Raw genomic sequence first — 15,145 nt, 5'->3', positions numbered from 1 at the left:
CACCGAATTCCCAACTGCTCCCCGGGCGCCGCAGAATAAATGGCTGCCCACTGCTGTTTGTGTGCACTTTGGATGGGTTAAATGCAGAGCACGAATTCTGAGTATGGGTCACCATACTTGGCTGTATGTCACGTCACTTTTTTTTTTTTTTTTTGCCATTCACTTATGCAGTTACTGTGCTTCTGGGTTTTCTCTGCATTTGTGGTCAGACATTTAGTATATCAAGCAGTCATTTAGTACCACTTCCTTGCTGAGCTTAAACAAGCAGCCTTTTAAACAGACTTGCAGGAATTCCTTTTCATACAGGAAGATAACCTGTGAAGGAGCCTCTTCAGAATCACCCAGTACAGTCATCCTGTTTGTTGGAGAGGTGGTTTCCAGTTTACATGCTGCGGTATATTTTGATGACGTCTCTGATTGGGCTGCGACACATGGGGCAAGATGGGTTTGACATCTCCATTAGCTTCCCACCACAGACAGAGCACACACACATGTGTCCGCATGTGTACAGCACTGAGTCCACTGCCCTCTCACAGCAAATCAAACACTCCTCACCAGTAATCGCATAGCATGATGGGGTACTGGGAGATTCCGAGGACAGTGAGCTGAATGTTGTCCCTGGTGACCACAGCAATCACAAAGAAAACAGCAATGAGAAATATATTTTTGGTTGAAGAATTTAGTAAATCAACAAAGTAAGAGAAAACGAAAGAATAAAGGACAGGAACGTACCTACAGAACTGCTGAGACTCTGTGGGCGGGACTCAAAGCTGTCTGTAAAACCCCTGACTGCTGTGCTGTGAATCTGATTGGCTGAGAGGTGACTGGCATCACTAAAGATGGGTCTCTGTATTTCTGAACAGGATGGAGAGTAACCACAGGAAGTGCCTTGAAAAAAAAACAAAAAAATCTATTAACCCTACACAACTAATAATAAATAAACAAACAAACAAATAATTAACATGATATTGCATTATAATTTCATTGTAATCAGAAATCAATTAAAGTCACTAATAAAAAGTTTGATATGGGAAAAAACAAACAATTGTAAACATCTTCACATTATGTACTGTAAAATTGGATATAAGAAAAAAGACAAAACAATCTTAACACCTTCACATTATACCAGAGACATAATTAAAAATGCATTAACCCTGCACAACTAATATTAAATAAAAATGTCAATCATACCTTTTATTTAGGGGTGTGACGAGATCTCGTGGCACGAGATCCAATGTGTCTCGCGAGATCTGACAGGTCTTGCGAGAAGGTGACGATATTCTTGTGCAGATACCACACCTTTCAGATATATTTGCATTACACTGGCCCTTTCACCTTTCACATTGGTATGTAATGTAAGATATTATGCTCACATCAGGCAAGTGGCCGCATAATAAGCGGGAAAATTATGCAGTGAAGTCTTTATCTAGACATTAAAACAATTCACGGTTTGAAATAACGACAATAAAATGTACACAGCCTACTACTACTACTACTAAAATTAAACAAACGTTGTTTTAAAGGAATAATCACACAACATTTATTCCATGTTTTAATTTTAATAGTAAATCCCCTTTGTTTGCCAAAAAATTAAGTTTGCTTAATTTTCAGTAATTAAATGATAAATGATGAAATTAATGTTTTATGCCTTCATTTGAAAACCAGAAAAATGTAAATACACAGAATTTCTGAGAGAAAAAAATTAATAAGGCTACTTTAAGAAAAAATAAAATGAATAAATTAAGTTGTGTTATGCATTCAAATAGTTAGACATGCTAAAACACAGAATTTGGTAACAATTAAAAATATAAATAATATGGTGAGAAAAAAATATGGGGCATTTCATAGGGCCCTAAACATATATTTTTTGTTAAACTTTTAATAAATTGATGTGAAAATGTATATACTATTAAAAAGGAGTTGAGAAAAATTAAATGGATTTTTTTTTTTTTTTTTATTGAAGTGGAAATCAGTTTGCTAAATAATAAACTTGACTGACTGCTACTTTAAAAGGATATTATGTGTGTTGTTTATTATTTATTTTATGTATACTATATAATTTTGTGCAATTACTTGCTTATCAGTTGAATTTGTGGCAAAACCTTTTCCAGTGTTTACATGTTGTTTATACCTGCATAAAATGTATTAAATTATATGTTTAATTTCATAAGTACAAATTGATTTAAAAATGCATCAGCATTTTTTGCATTTTGTGTTTTTCAGTTGAATAAAATAAATATTTTCCCTATGTATTTCATCATTGAGGATTTCTTTTAAAAAGTTTAAAAATCTCGTCTCGTTCTCGTGAACCCAGTCTCGTGTCTCGTCTCTTCTCATGGGATAAGTGTCTCGTCACACCCCTACTTTTATTATGTAATAAACATGACTGTTCAGTAAAACAATTAATCAAATAATTATTATAGTATATTTTATTATAAATTAATTAATTATGATCAAAATCAATTAAAGTTATGTAAAATTGGCTATAGGAGAAAATAAAACTAAAAATAAATCTAAACACCTTCACATTATCCCAGAGCAATAATTAAAAGTGCATTAATTCTGCATTAACTATTCAGTAATTACAGTATGTCAAACATACATTTTATTATGAATAATCAAAAATAGATTAACTTATGAAGATAATTTTTTCACAAAAAAAGAAGTCACTTATGAAAAGTTAGATAAACAATCATAAATATCTTCACTTTAAGCCAGAGCAATAATTTGTATAATTGTATATTTTACCCAGTATGCTGATTTGCTTGATGTGTGGCTGTAAATGGAAGATCATCCACAGAGGAGTGGAGTTATCCACACACATCTCTCTGCATGCTCTCCCTCCATTATGACTCACAAGCACCTCCCCTTCTGCAGTTGTTCGGAAACCGATGATATCCCTGCCCATAAGCAGTGAAGTCAGGCAGCCAAAAGCCCAGAATTCTTTGCGGTCCAGCAGGTCATCTGGACTGACCGGCAGGTGCTTTGGGTTAATATGGGCTGGGTTACAGGAAGTGAATCCATAAGACAAAAATCCATTCAGAGCAGATGACCTCAATGAGACCTTTAAGAACACACACTCTCCACAGCGCAGCGGCCGATGTGTGAACGCTAGAGCGCAATCCTCACGTCTGTTATAATAACGCACTGCTATGTGTTCAGTCAGCAGACGCAGACCATTGCCATGCACACAGTGGAAATGCAAGTCATCGTTGAGCTGACGTGACAGTACTGAGTTGAGGGCGTTTGGAGAGCTTGAGAAGGATGGCAGATCTTCCTGGAGGTCAAGCTCAGAGCAGTTGCTTGACAGATGCCACTCATCCATGCATTCATGAGTCACAGTAGGACAGAGATATTCAGCTGGCACCATCTTACTGTCTGGAAAACACACATATGCACTGCATTGAAAATCAGGATCCTGCTATTATTTTTCCAAGTGATTGAACTTACAGTTTTCTGTTTGGCAGGTAGTAATTATTTAAGAAGGGAAGACAACTGCCTAGCAACCAACCAAAAAACACTAGCAACCACATCAAAATTATTTGCACATTATTATTATCTCTATTTTTACATTTACGCTACTGTTCAAAAGTTTGGTGTCGTTAAGTATTTTTTATTTTATTTTATATATATGTATTATCTTTATTTTTATTTTTGTGTTAGTGTTTTAAAGTTTGGTGCCAGTTAAAAGTTTGGTGCCAGTAAGTATTTTTTATTTTATATATATATTCATTTATATAAATATTCTGTTATTTAGCAAATTTATTTTTCTATTAAATTTTTTTTTTTTTATACATTGTTATATGATTTATTTTTTTTTTTTAATGCCAAAACAAAAAAAAAAAAAAAAAAAAATAGCAACTGCATAGCAACACCCTCTATTGCTCATGTACCCTGCAATCAGCAGCATCAGTATAATTGTACTGGGTGGTTATTCATTTTTGACCTAAGTCAGTAAAAACGTTGCCACTGGCCATCCACATTGGACAGCCGCTGATGAGAACACCAGAGCTTCAGTGATGGAAATTACTGGTCTGCTATAACTTTCACTGCAGCCGCATCAGCAGAAACATTCTCAGACGTGGTAGATGTTCATCTCTCGGTCGTTTTTAGTTTTTGGTCTTGACGTCATTGTCATCCACTGCCTTTAGCTGACGCTGACTAGTCTGAACAGGAATTCTTGATACATGCAAGCTTCAGTGACACTTGGGTCATGAAACGAAAGATCAAAAGGAAGGAACCACGTGCATTGGTCCAATATTTTAAGTAACTTCTGTGTCATACTGATTTTTGAAGTATAAAAATACTCTATCCATACAAAGCATGAATTTTATTTTTACAAAAAGCAAAGCAGGTAGGTAATATGTGATGACCTACACTTTGACTAAATGCCAGATGTGGTGTGATCTACATTAGTGAGAACAGGAGGAGATTTTAGTTATGGCATCTGGCCATCCAACAATAAACACATTTTGGAGAGCGTGAGAGAGCACAGCATGTGCGGATCACTGGCGGCATGATTAGTGTTCATCTATAAACCAACTATGTACGTGCATTTATACAGAGGCAAGTGCAACTGAAAATAAGCTTGAATACAGATAGTGGATGTTGCTAGCTAGATAAGAACCAAGGGTGTGTATTTGCATAGTAGGTTTGAAAGCTGAGATCAGGTTATATAATGAAGGTTAAAATAGTCTAGATGTCCCAAGGGTTGACTGATGTTACACCAACACTGACCCCTGATATCAGTACACATACATGCTGTCTATGCTTTTGAACACAGCCCGTTCTCACTGCTAAGACATGCTGCTATCTGACACTGGAAACACTGACTATTTTTACTCAAACGTAAGAGAGAGAGAGACCGAGAAAGAGGATCTTTTTAAAATAGAATATAGTAATGCATTCACTAAAATGTATAAAAATTGTACAAAAAAAAATTTATTATACAATATTACTGTAGCTTTGTTTTTTTGTAAGTGTAAGGGAGCAATTAACTAAAAGTAGCAATGCTAAATTAGGTTAATTTTTTTTTTAGTATGACAGTCGCTCAGCTCTTTTCAAAACAATGTAGCTTCTTCAGTAACAAGCTACTTTTTCCAACAAGCAGCAGTGTAATGTTACAAAATGCTTTTTGCATACACAAGCTTATACAGGAGCTGAGACAACTGAGCTACTAAACAAACATGTTTGTCTAAACTTCAGTATTGGGAAGTTTGATTCATTTTAGTAAATCTGTTTGAATCATTTAAATGCACTGGTTTAATAAAACAATTCACTGATTCTTCTAGGTACTGATAAATCTGATGCTACAGTATTGTTCATAAGTGTGGGGTCAGTAATATATATATTTTTTAATAAGTGAGTATTTTTATTTAGCAAAGACCATTAAATTGATCAGAAGTGACGGTAAAGACATTTATAATATTGAAAAATATTTCTATTTCAAATTTATGCTTTTATTATCATAGTTTTCACAAAAATATTAAGCAATGTTCAAATCAACTGAAAATAATGATTTCTAAGAGCGCAAATAAACAAACAAACAAATAAAAATGTAAAAAAAATAAATAATAATTAATAAATCTAAATGGTACCAAAAGTATAGTTTATAATGGTACAATAACTTGATAAAGTTTCAAAAGTTTCATAAATACTGTCAACCTTTGACCATATTACGGCTGCCAAACAATTTTTTAGGTTAAAAATGTTAAATAATAATATCAACTCTATTCTTAATCTGTATGCTTTACCAATGCCTTAACAAATAAACAACGATTAAGGCATGCTTAACTGGCTTAATTAAACTGGGCTTGTTCCTACAGAATATCACTACGACTAAATTATGAATGGAATAACAATTTTTCATTCAGCTGGGTTAATTGATTTTGTTAAGCACAAATTGTTTTTCTCACTTTGCCACCATTCTGGAATTCCCCAGCATATGTTTTTTATTTTAAAAGTGAAAGTGTTGCTAGGCAACTGCTCCAATCTCTCCCATCTTTTTCCATCGGGCAGTTTCTGTAATTAGGATAAATCTAGAATTCTATTTTTAAATGTTGTGAATTTAAATTGTTTAAACGTGCTCAGCACAGCAAAAACACACTGGCCTCTGTGAACTTTACAAGTCATCAAGCGATCAGCACGTGCTCAGTGAAGCGCAGCTCAGATACTGGCCCACATTACATGCCGACCAGAGCTCAGCAATTCCACTCGGAGCAAACTCTGAATGGCATGTCATCTGATCTGGGTAGAGAGTTACTTCAAGAGACGTCCAGCAAACCAGCTTCAGGCAGTTTGATGACTGCTTGGTTTAGAATGTAAAGGGACATTATAAATTTGTAAAATCTGATATTTCATGTGAACTTACCAAGTAGCTGTACTCCACGTGTCAGCCCATAAATGTCAATGATCGCCCAAACCGGCTCTCCAGCTGGTACACCACCGAAGAAGAAGATCGGAGGGCCGCTGTTTACCCGGTAAAACACTCGTCCTGTGTTATCCAACCAGAAAGACAGAATGGTTCCTTCTTCACACTGTTCCTCAGGAAGCGCTCGGGCCCAAAATCCCCTTTCGCTAACTAAATCTGGGCAGGCGAACCGTGGCAGCCATGCTGAACTTAAATCAGATGGATCCACCGAACTGAAACCCACTCGGAGGGCGCCACTCCAACATCCCTGTTTCTTTGTGATCTAAAAGAAGCGACCAAAAGTGAGAGGAACCGAGAGAGTTAGCTAAAATTACATATATTTGCAGAAAATATGATAAATTGAGACCAGCAGACGCATTTATCAGACACAGATTCTTGTTTTTTCATTCGCAAATAACCTCATTCACCAGAACTAGATAACAGCACAACCTCACATGTTAGCATTTCTAGCATTCTCTTTCTGTTTTCCCTTCCTCTGGAAAGTTTGAGATGGAGTGATATGAATGAAGAATATGTTAGGGCTACTTTGGGACCACACAAAGTGGCATGTGGAAATGGGTAAGCGTTGGGTTACCATACCTTAAGCCGGACCTGTTCATAGATTCTGACTGGCCGGTCGGTGAAGGTGATGGCATTGCAGAAGCTGGCAATTCGGCGCACGCTGCGCTGCGTCTTGTCCATCACGATTTGAGAACCTTTCGTGTTGGCATGGAAACAGAGCGGCGGGGGGGCTGGCAACTGTTGGCACATGCTCACCTTTAAGGGGTGGCAGTGAAGGGTTCCTCCATCTGAGAGATGGACAAGAAAAGGAGTTATATATATATTCAACAAGCACTCACAACAGTGTACATTCTGACTAACACCGTTATTCTCTCTAAGAGCTTTGTGCTGTTTTTACGGAACAGAGGGAGGACAGCCGCTACCATCTCTGAATGAAAACCTTTATCAAGAACAGAGACAACAAAAGAGACACAGAGATAGAAAGAGAGAGACAGAATGCAGGTTTCTGCTTTTCAGGCTGCCAAAAATGAGGTTATGTCTCCAAACACTCACACAATGGAAAGTCAACATCTCCACTCAACATCAGACTACTTCATTCGTTGATCATGTGTTTTTATGCAAAACTCTGATTTACTGAACACTTGTTTTATTTACATAGTTTACCAGGGTAAAGTTATCTAGCTGGCTAACCAATGTTCTGTCACAGTTTGAGAATAATTTGCAATAGTTTTGAAATATACATACAGTACATATACATATACATATACATTTTTACATATATTTTAAAAAAAAGAAAACATTTACTGAAATATAAGAATAGATTTCCTTTATATATAACAAAAGTATGTTAAATTAATATGCTAAAAAAAAAAATCATTGCTAAAGTACTTTTTTGTGGTGGAGTTAGGTATAAACCTGAATTATTGGACTGACCAGAACAAAAAAGCAAACAAATAAATAAAGAAATTAGCAAATAAATGACTATTTTAAACTACTGAAATAATGTACTGTTATATAAAACTGCAACATGGTCAATTTCTGGAACTATTTAGTATATATAATACACAATTCCATGATGATGAATGAGACAATAAATGATTGAAAATATAACTGGCCATTAAAGAGTAGCAAATCCAATGTGCACTGATTCTCACAGGCAAAACTGGCTTGTGATCAAACACTCACTCCTCAACTCCCTTTCATATTTCCCAGACCTCTCCGGAGCATTAAGTCAAGGACACGGTCTTATTTCAGAGACATTTCTCTCTTTAATTAACCGCTGTTGACATTTCACTGGGTGTGAGTCAACAATTGAATCTTTAGCCTTTAGTTGCACAAGCGAGAGACTGATTCTGCATACTTCACCTACTTTATCTGCACAATCTCTGTGTGGGCAAATGAGGACATGCAGTTGCAGGTGTGAGTGTATTTGTGTGTGTGTTTATATGGGAATCATGAGACACTGTGTATAAACACGCATACAGCCAAGTGGGACATAAACAGAAATAATATTCCAGCCACAAACCCCTGACCTCTATGTCATGACAAATACATGAAAACCAATAAATGTGTTTGTTTTCATTGTGTTGATTTTCACTACATTCTGTTTGACTGATCGATTACATTTCCTTTCCTATAACCCTAAGCCTAATCCTCAAAGAAAACTCTTTGCATTTTATCTTTTTGTTAAGACATTATTTTGTGGGGGCAGTTGCTGGCCTTCGCAAAAACAAACAGTCTAATCACAAATCACATATTTCAATATCGCTTGTTTTTCCTCGTTATTTAAAGAGATGTTAGAGATGTTCTCTTGATACTTATGTCGCGTCTCATTATATGTTTAGACCCTTTCTCTCAGTGCTGTAGGCAATAGCAGGCCTAAGTGTCAGGTTGACTCAGTGTCAGCTTCGTTTACTGAGTGGGTATAAACCTGAAATGCTCTATTATGCCTACTTTCCTTATTCACAGCAAGAGAGAGCAAAACCTATATAACTGGCATATCTAAAGCTACTGTATGTGTGTTTGTGTGGGGATTTACTATTATAGGGACAAAAATTGCCCCTTTGAGGACATACTCAAAAATCATTCAAAATACTAAATAATTAATGCTAAGTAGGCTAATGATAAATAAAGAAAACAATATTTTTAAAATTTTTATTAATTTAATCATTATGAAACATATGAACATTTTCTTTTTCGTGTAGGATTAACTATTCTGTAGTAATTATAATTAGCTTTATATAAAAACAAGGGATCTCTGAAAGACAAACTGCTGATCAGTGTTAACAGTTGTCCCAGACAAAGCAAACTATCTGAAATGCGTTTATGTTGCAGAAACAGAAGAGAAAATCATTTGTTTGATGATACAGTAGGACTCTGAGCAACAAGTAGGCTAGTTACAACGTCTTTACAACAAAGAGACATTTTTTTTTCATTCAGATAATTTAAGGAAAATGCAAACAAAATAATTATTAGAATAATTCAGACAAATTATATTCATATTAGGTCTTCGAAATTATTATGAAAAGACGCAATTTTACTGACACTCACCTAAAGAGGTAACGTTACGGGTCACCTGGCCACCCATTTCAGCACAGTGATGTTCACACAATAAAATCCGGCAAAAATGTCTTGATTCTGGTCTTCAGTAGCTTTGCATTTCAAATAAATAACTCTCAGTATGTGCCAGATACTCCTCTGGTGTGTGATTGTACAGCACACACGCAAACGCGCTCCCATTCAGCGAGAACCTTCAGCGAGGATTCGCATTAGCATAGGAGGCGGGGCTTGGGAGGTCTCCTGTTCACGGATTGGCTCTTGATGAGAACTAGCTTACGCGACTGGATGCTTTAGGAAGTTACTAAGCAACGTCTGAATGACCTGATTAATATATAGCAGAGACAGTAATATTTAATTTCGCATTTCAGAGGGATCCAGCCGTACATTTATCTGCGCTGCCAAAATGACAGAGATTAAAATAACTCGCACTTAAAGGATCCTTTACTATCCCCGTTGTTTTAGTAGATTGAAAAGGTAAGTGGAAACAGACGACCACTTTGACATATATTTTGATATCGTAAAATGATTTTTTGCTCTATCATGCTTGACCATAAATTTCCAGCATCACTAAATAAATCATTACTTTTTAAATAATAGTAGCCTATTGCGTTGAATAGTTATCACGGTGAGGTCAAGCTGACATACTGTGTCTTGATCAAATCAACTTCACTTCAAGTGATTATCTTATTTCTTATTGATTGAATTCAGTAGACATTTACAGTATTATTCTGTGAGTGGATGTTTGTGTATATTTAACTTAGGCCTATACACAATACCTGCAGACACTTTGTGTTTATATAAAGCATATGAAAGGTTAAAAAGACATGAAACATCCCTAAGCCAATCATGACTGAATGAACAAAGTACACAAACTCAGTGTCCTACTGAATTATGTGTTAGCGCCCTTAGCGCGGGACCCCTTTCATTCACTGCATACTGGCCTATAAAGTTATCACACAAAAAAAAAAAAAAAAGTTCAGTAAGTGATTCAGATTCAGTAACCGCTCTAAATGTCTAAATGATTCATTGAAGGATTCATCAGACATATTCAACCGGTAACTTGGCTTAACAAAAGTCATTTGTTTGTAATAAACGATACTGGCGCGTCGTGTTTGATTCACTCAAACCATCCAATAGTCATTTGTTTGTAAATCGCAGTACAGTGGCCGCGCTTAATGTTTTAGTCCCTTAAAAGAACCACGAGTCATTTATTTATGACTCAGATTCAGATTTCTGATTCAGTAAAAAGAACCGGCTCATAAGAGCCATGAGTTCCAGAATCGTTCTACTGTGGTTACGCTGTACAATTCTGATTCAGTAAAACAATAGTCGTTTATTTACGTATCGGACTACTTTGGCCATGTTGTATGTTGTCAATAAAAACTACGTCTATGTCAATGTGAATAAAATTACGTCTCTTGACATTATTTCGCTATACATTGTATTGGTATTAAACAACAACATTCAAAACACACTGCAAACTCGTATGGTTTATTTGGCCTTGGCGCTGTAGATTCACGCGATGCAGGAAAGTCATTTATATAAAGCTACAAAGAAACAGGAATAATTTTATTCTGACAAGGGAGTGTAGTTTCTCTGTCGTCCACTGAAGGGTGCCCTGCGCTCACTAAACATTTCATATAGCCGTTCACGTTTCAATCTCGCCAGTCCTCACGTTTGGATTATGCATGAACATTCTGTGCATTTTATGCATAATTTTCAACAACGCTGGTAGATGGTTGTTCTACCAAGGACAATCTTTGGAAAAGGATCAGAATTTTATTCATGCAGCTGAGTTGCATTATATGTGTGCATATGGTGTGTGTGTGTGTGTGTGTGTGTGTGTGTGTGTGTGTGTGTGTGCGTGCGCGCGCACAGGTCTTCAGGTGATATTCTGCCCCTATGCTTCCCCTCAGCACCCTCTTAGACAGTCTAATTCTGTGTCCAGTAGTTTGAACAATTTCCTCTGCACGGAAACAAAAGACATACACACATACGTGTGTGTGCGTGTGTGTGTGTGTAAACTAATATGTCCACAGCTGGAGGCTCTGGTGAAGGCCGTTTTGACACTGATTAAGCCTCTGGAGGCCTTGACAGATTCAGAAGCTTAAGAGTGAGAGAGGCTAGAGAAAGAGGAAATAAGTAAAAGGAATGAAAGTCAGACAGAGAGAAAGAAAGGGAGACAGAGAGAAAGACAGTAGTGAAAAGTTGCAGTAGTAGGAGATGGTATTGTAGACTACAGTCCAGACACTGAGTCTCGTGGCTGACCTGAATGAATGTGGAATGAACCAACTTTTGTTTGGAATATAAAGTTTGTTAAAGGATGTAGAAGTTCTTCTAGAATTTATCCATAGATACTGTGGGACAATTTTCTTAAAACTGCATTAATAATAATAATAATAATAACAATAAATAATTTAAACTACTATTAATTTCTTTGTGTAAACTTTTTAAATGAAGGACAAATGACAGAAATACATGTTTATTATTATTTTTTTTTGAAATGCTAATTTAATGAGTATGATTATTATTAATACATTTTAAGAAAATTATAGAAATAGCATTAATAATAACAATAATAGAGTAATATTAATTTCTTTATGTGTAAACATTAAATGAAGGAAAAATGGCAATAATAAATTCATGTTAAATTACTAAAATGTTTATTTAATAATAATAATAATAATAATAATTATTATTATTATTATTAATGCAGTTTTAAGAAAATTCTATTGTATGAATGTATAGAGACAACTCATGAATACAGCTGAATTTGTAAAGTTGAATAAGACATAATATAAAGTATAAATTTCACAGATGAATAACTGTTCTCCCCCAGTAGCATTGCATGCAATCTTTTTCAGGCAATTTAGGAACATCTCCCTCTCTGTCTCACTCTCAGCAAATAACTGTTTAACTGTCTGACAGCAAGCAAAGTGAAAAGAGCATGGGTCAAAAACTCACGCTAAAAAGCCAGAGTTTGATTTTTACAAGTCTAAATGTCACCACCAACAAGCTCCATGAGACTCTCGCTGTAACGTGACTGAGCAGAACTCCAGGATACATTCATAATATACAAATGTTTCAAGAATATAAAGTCTGTTGCATTGTGTCTATCATAAATACACTACAATTCAGACTCCCTGAATCTTTTAGAACATTGTCCACGAGAAGAAGAGTAACATTTGATTTGAATACTGAATAGAGCATTATGTGCTGTTTAGCAGGCAAAAGCAAATTATCTTGTTTCATTTAGAAACAGCTAAATTATATATAATTTGTGTTATTGTGTGAGGCTGTGGATTAGAGAGGACTCTGTGTGTGTGTGTGTGTGTGTGTGTGTGTGTGTGTGTGTGTGTGTGTGTGTGTGTATACATGCTTGTGTGGCCAGTATGACCTTATTAGCAGTTTAGAGAGATGTGTGAACTAAGTCTTAGAAGACCACCAACAGTGAACCCATCAGAGCCCAGCAATCAATATAGACACACACACACACACACACACACACACACACACACACACACACACACACACACACACACACACACACACACACACACACACAGCACTCATGCAGAGTGCCGAATGCTCTCTTTTATCAGCCTACGTCATAAATATCAAAGCTGTCAGTCTCAACCGGGTATGACAGCATCGCATGCATGCACCCACACTGCCACTTTAACAGGGAGAGTGAGGCCATGCCCTTCCGATGCAGACATCAAGATTTCTCCTATCTTTTATAAACTATAATTGGCATTTTTAAGCCAATGGTTCACGAACAGCAGGTTGAAGCGCCAAATCTGTATCCTGAAGCAACACCAGTGGAAAAAACACTCCCCTAATCTTTGATATAAATGCAAAGTGACTGGAAAATATCTGTGTGCTTACAGTATTTTTCAATTGGATACACACTACTGCAGCCATACACCAAGGCATCATTGCTCATGCTAATGTGCTGGAAACAAATACCATTTCTGCAAAACTGTTGACACGTTCTTATTGCCTTCACACAATTTGCAGTTCTTGTGCACTGTTCAAAACTCCATGCACAACTTGTGTTCATTTCTCATTAAGAGTCCTTAAAAGCCAATGAGATAATGCAGATTAAGACATCTCACTTATACAAACATAACCAAAATGATACTAATATCCATTGTCTTAAATATCTATGTTACATTATTACTCAGTGAAATAAAAAAGTTTTTTTAATACAAATTCTTCATTGCTCATTTTAAAATAATAATAATAATAATATGCTAAACAATGGTTCTTTTCAAGTTACACCATCTAGACATTTGTTTTTTTTCTTTAATGCAAACAAATAACCTTTTTAATGTCTTCAAAATAAAATAAAAACGAACAAACATATAAATAATGACCTTGATAGATCAGTCAACTTTTCCCTCTATTGTATGGAATTTTTTTTTGTGTCTTTATTTTACTTTTTACTCTATTCTATTTTTGACACACAAGTAATTCCATAGGAACCAAGGCTGCGAGGAATAGACAAAGTTTTTACAATGTGACACAATATAAAAGTCCTAGATCACATCATTTTCACAACTTTAAAAACTTTTTTTTGAAAGACATTTCATCAGCTGAGTATGTTTTTAAACAACAGCACAATATGACGCTACCCCGACTAAGGTCTATTGCTCTTTGTCGATTTTCGCTATAACTAAAATCTTTTTTTTCCATTTGTTGCTATTTGTCCCTTTTTGTGTGATTATTACTGGATCCTTTGGTTCTGACTGCTGTGTGTAAAGACTCAAAATCTTATGTCACATACAGCATACAATGAAATAAAAATAGTAAAAAAGTAAATACATCCTAAGCAGAGCAACAATAACAGTATATTCTTCTCAGTGTTTTATAAGATTTGTGTGTATTTTGAGGAAACATTATTTTATGTGGGTATCCAATTCAAATATACTTTAAAACACACAAGAATGTCACATTATACTTGAAATCCTTCAGCTGACCATTTGTGTTACAAGTGGTTACTAAACCAGACTAAGTCCAATGAACCTGAACCACAAAAGAACACATCTCTGCTCTCTTCCCCTCCCACTTTCTCACCACCATATTCACTAAATGCCCCTCTGGGGTAACATCAGCACTGTTACTGTGTGCCTGAGCCACATCTTTCTGCTCCAGCGCACATTCTGCTCATAAACCTCATACATAAACAACATCAGTCGTGACTTGTGATGGACCACAAGGCACATTTTTGTTGTGTTCTTGGGCTGGATGAATTTCTTAACATCAGAGAAGTGATGCTTCCAGAGAAGTGATGCTTCCAAATGCACACTAGGAACAGTGTCACATTGTCTGGTTTCATTATGTTATGGTGCATTTTTTAATGTTAAGTGCCTTTCTAGGGTGAAAGTATTTACTCCCAGGGGAAGGTCTCAGGGCCTGCAGTACATGCTTGGCGTCTTACATCAGTGGCATTGATGGAGGTATAATGTGAAAGGTCTAAAAGTGATATGAAATCTCACAACAAACAGGCTGTGTGAAATGCTATGTTCAAGTCTTTCTGAAGAAGTTCAGCGTTCGGAAATCACAGTTACAACATGTTGTGTGTAATATGGTTCGGAATGAAGGGGCCATAACAAAATAAAGAACTAACAATCCACATTAGATGTGCAATTG

General features: G+C 35.9%; 1 protein-coding gene across 2 annotated transcripts; it reads right to left on the bottom strand.

The window, feature by feature from the left end:
• Positions 1–41: 41 nt before the first annotated feature.
• On the bottom strand, positions 42–9,684 carry LOC109106931 (E3 ubiquitin-protein ligase NEURL1-like). 2 transcript variants are annotated; one of them, XM_042742093.1, is made up of 6 exons: positions 9,482–9,683; positions 7,010–7,218; positions 6,371–6,692; positions 2,749–3,378; positions 733–888; positions 42–618 (listed from the first exon to the last, which is right to left on the bottom strand). In XM_042742093.1, the coding sequence occupies exons 1-6, from the start codon at positions 9,516–9,518 to the stop codon at positions 383–385; spliced, it is 1,590 nt and encodes a 529-aa protein (XP_042598027.1). In that variant the 5' UTR covers positions 9,519–9,683; the 3' UTR covers positions 42–382. The 2 variants fall into 2 exon arrangements, with proteins under 2 accessions (XP_042598027.1, XP_042598028.1); XM_042742094.1 differs by having other exon boundaries at positions 398–618; positions 737–888; positions 9,482–9,684.
• Positions 9,685–15,145: the final 5,461 nt, after the last annotated feature.

This window comes from Cyprinus carpio, chromosome B17, assembly GCF_018340385.1.
Source record: "Cyprinus carpio isolate SPL01 chromosome B17, ASM1834038v1, whole genome shotgun sequence".
NCBI lineage: Eukaryota > Metazoa > Chordata > Actinopteri > Cypriniformes > Cyprinidae > Cyprinus > Cyprinus carpio.
The sequence above is the reverse complement of the archived record's forward strand: the minus strand, read 5'-3'. Positions and strand labels throughout refer to the sequence as shown.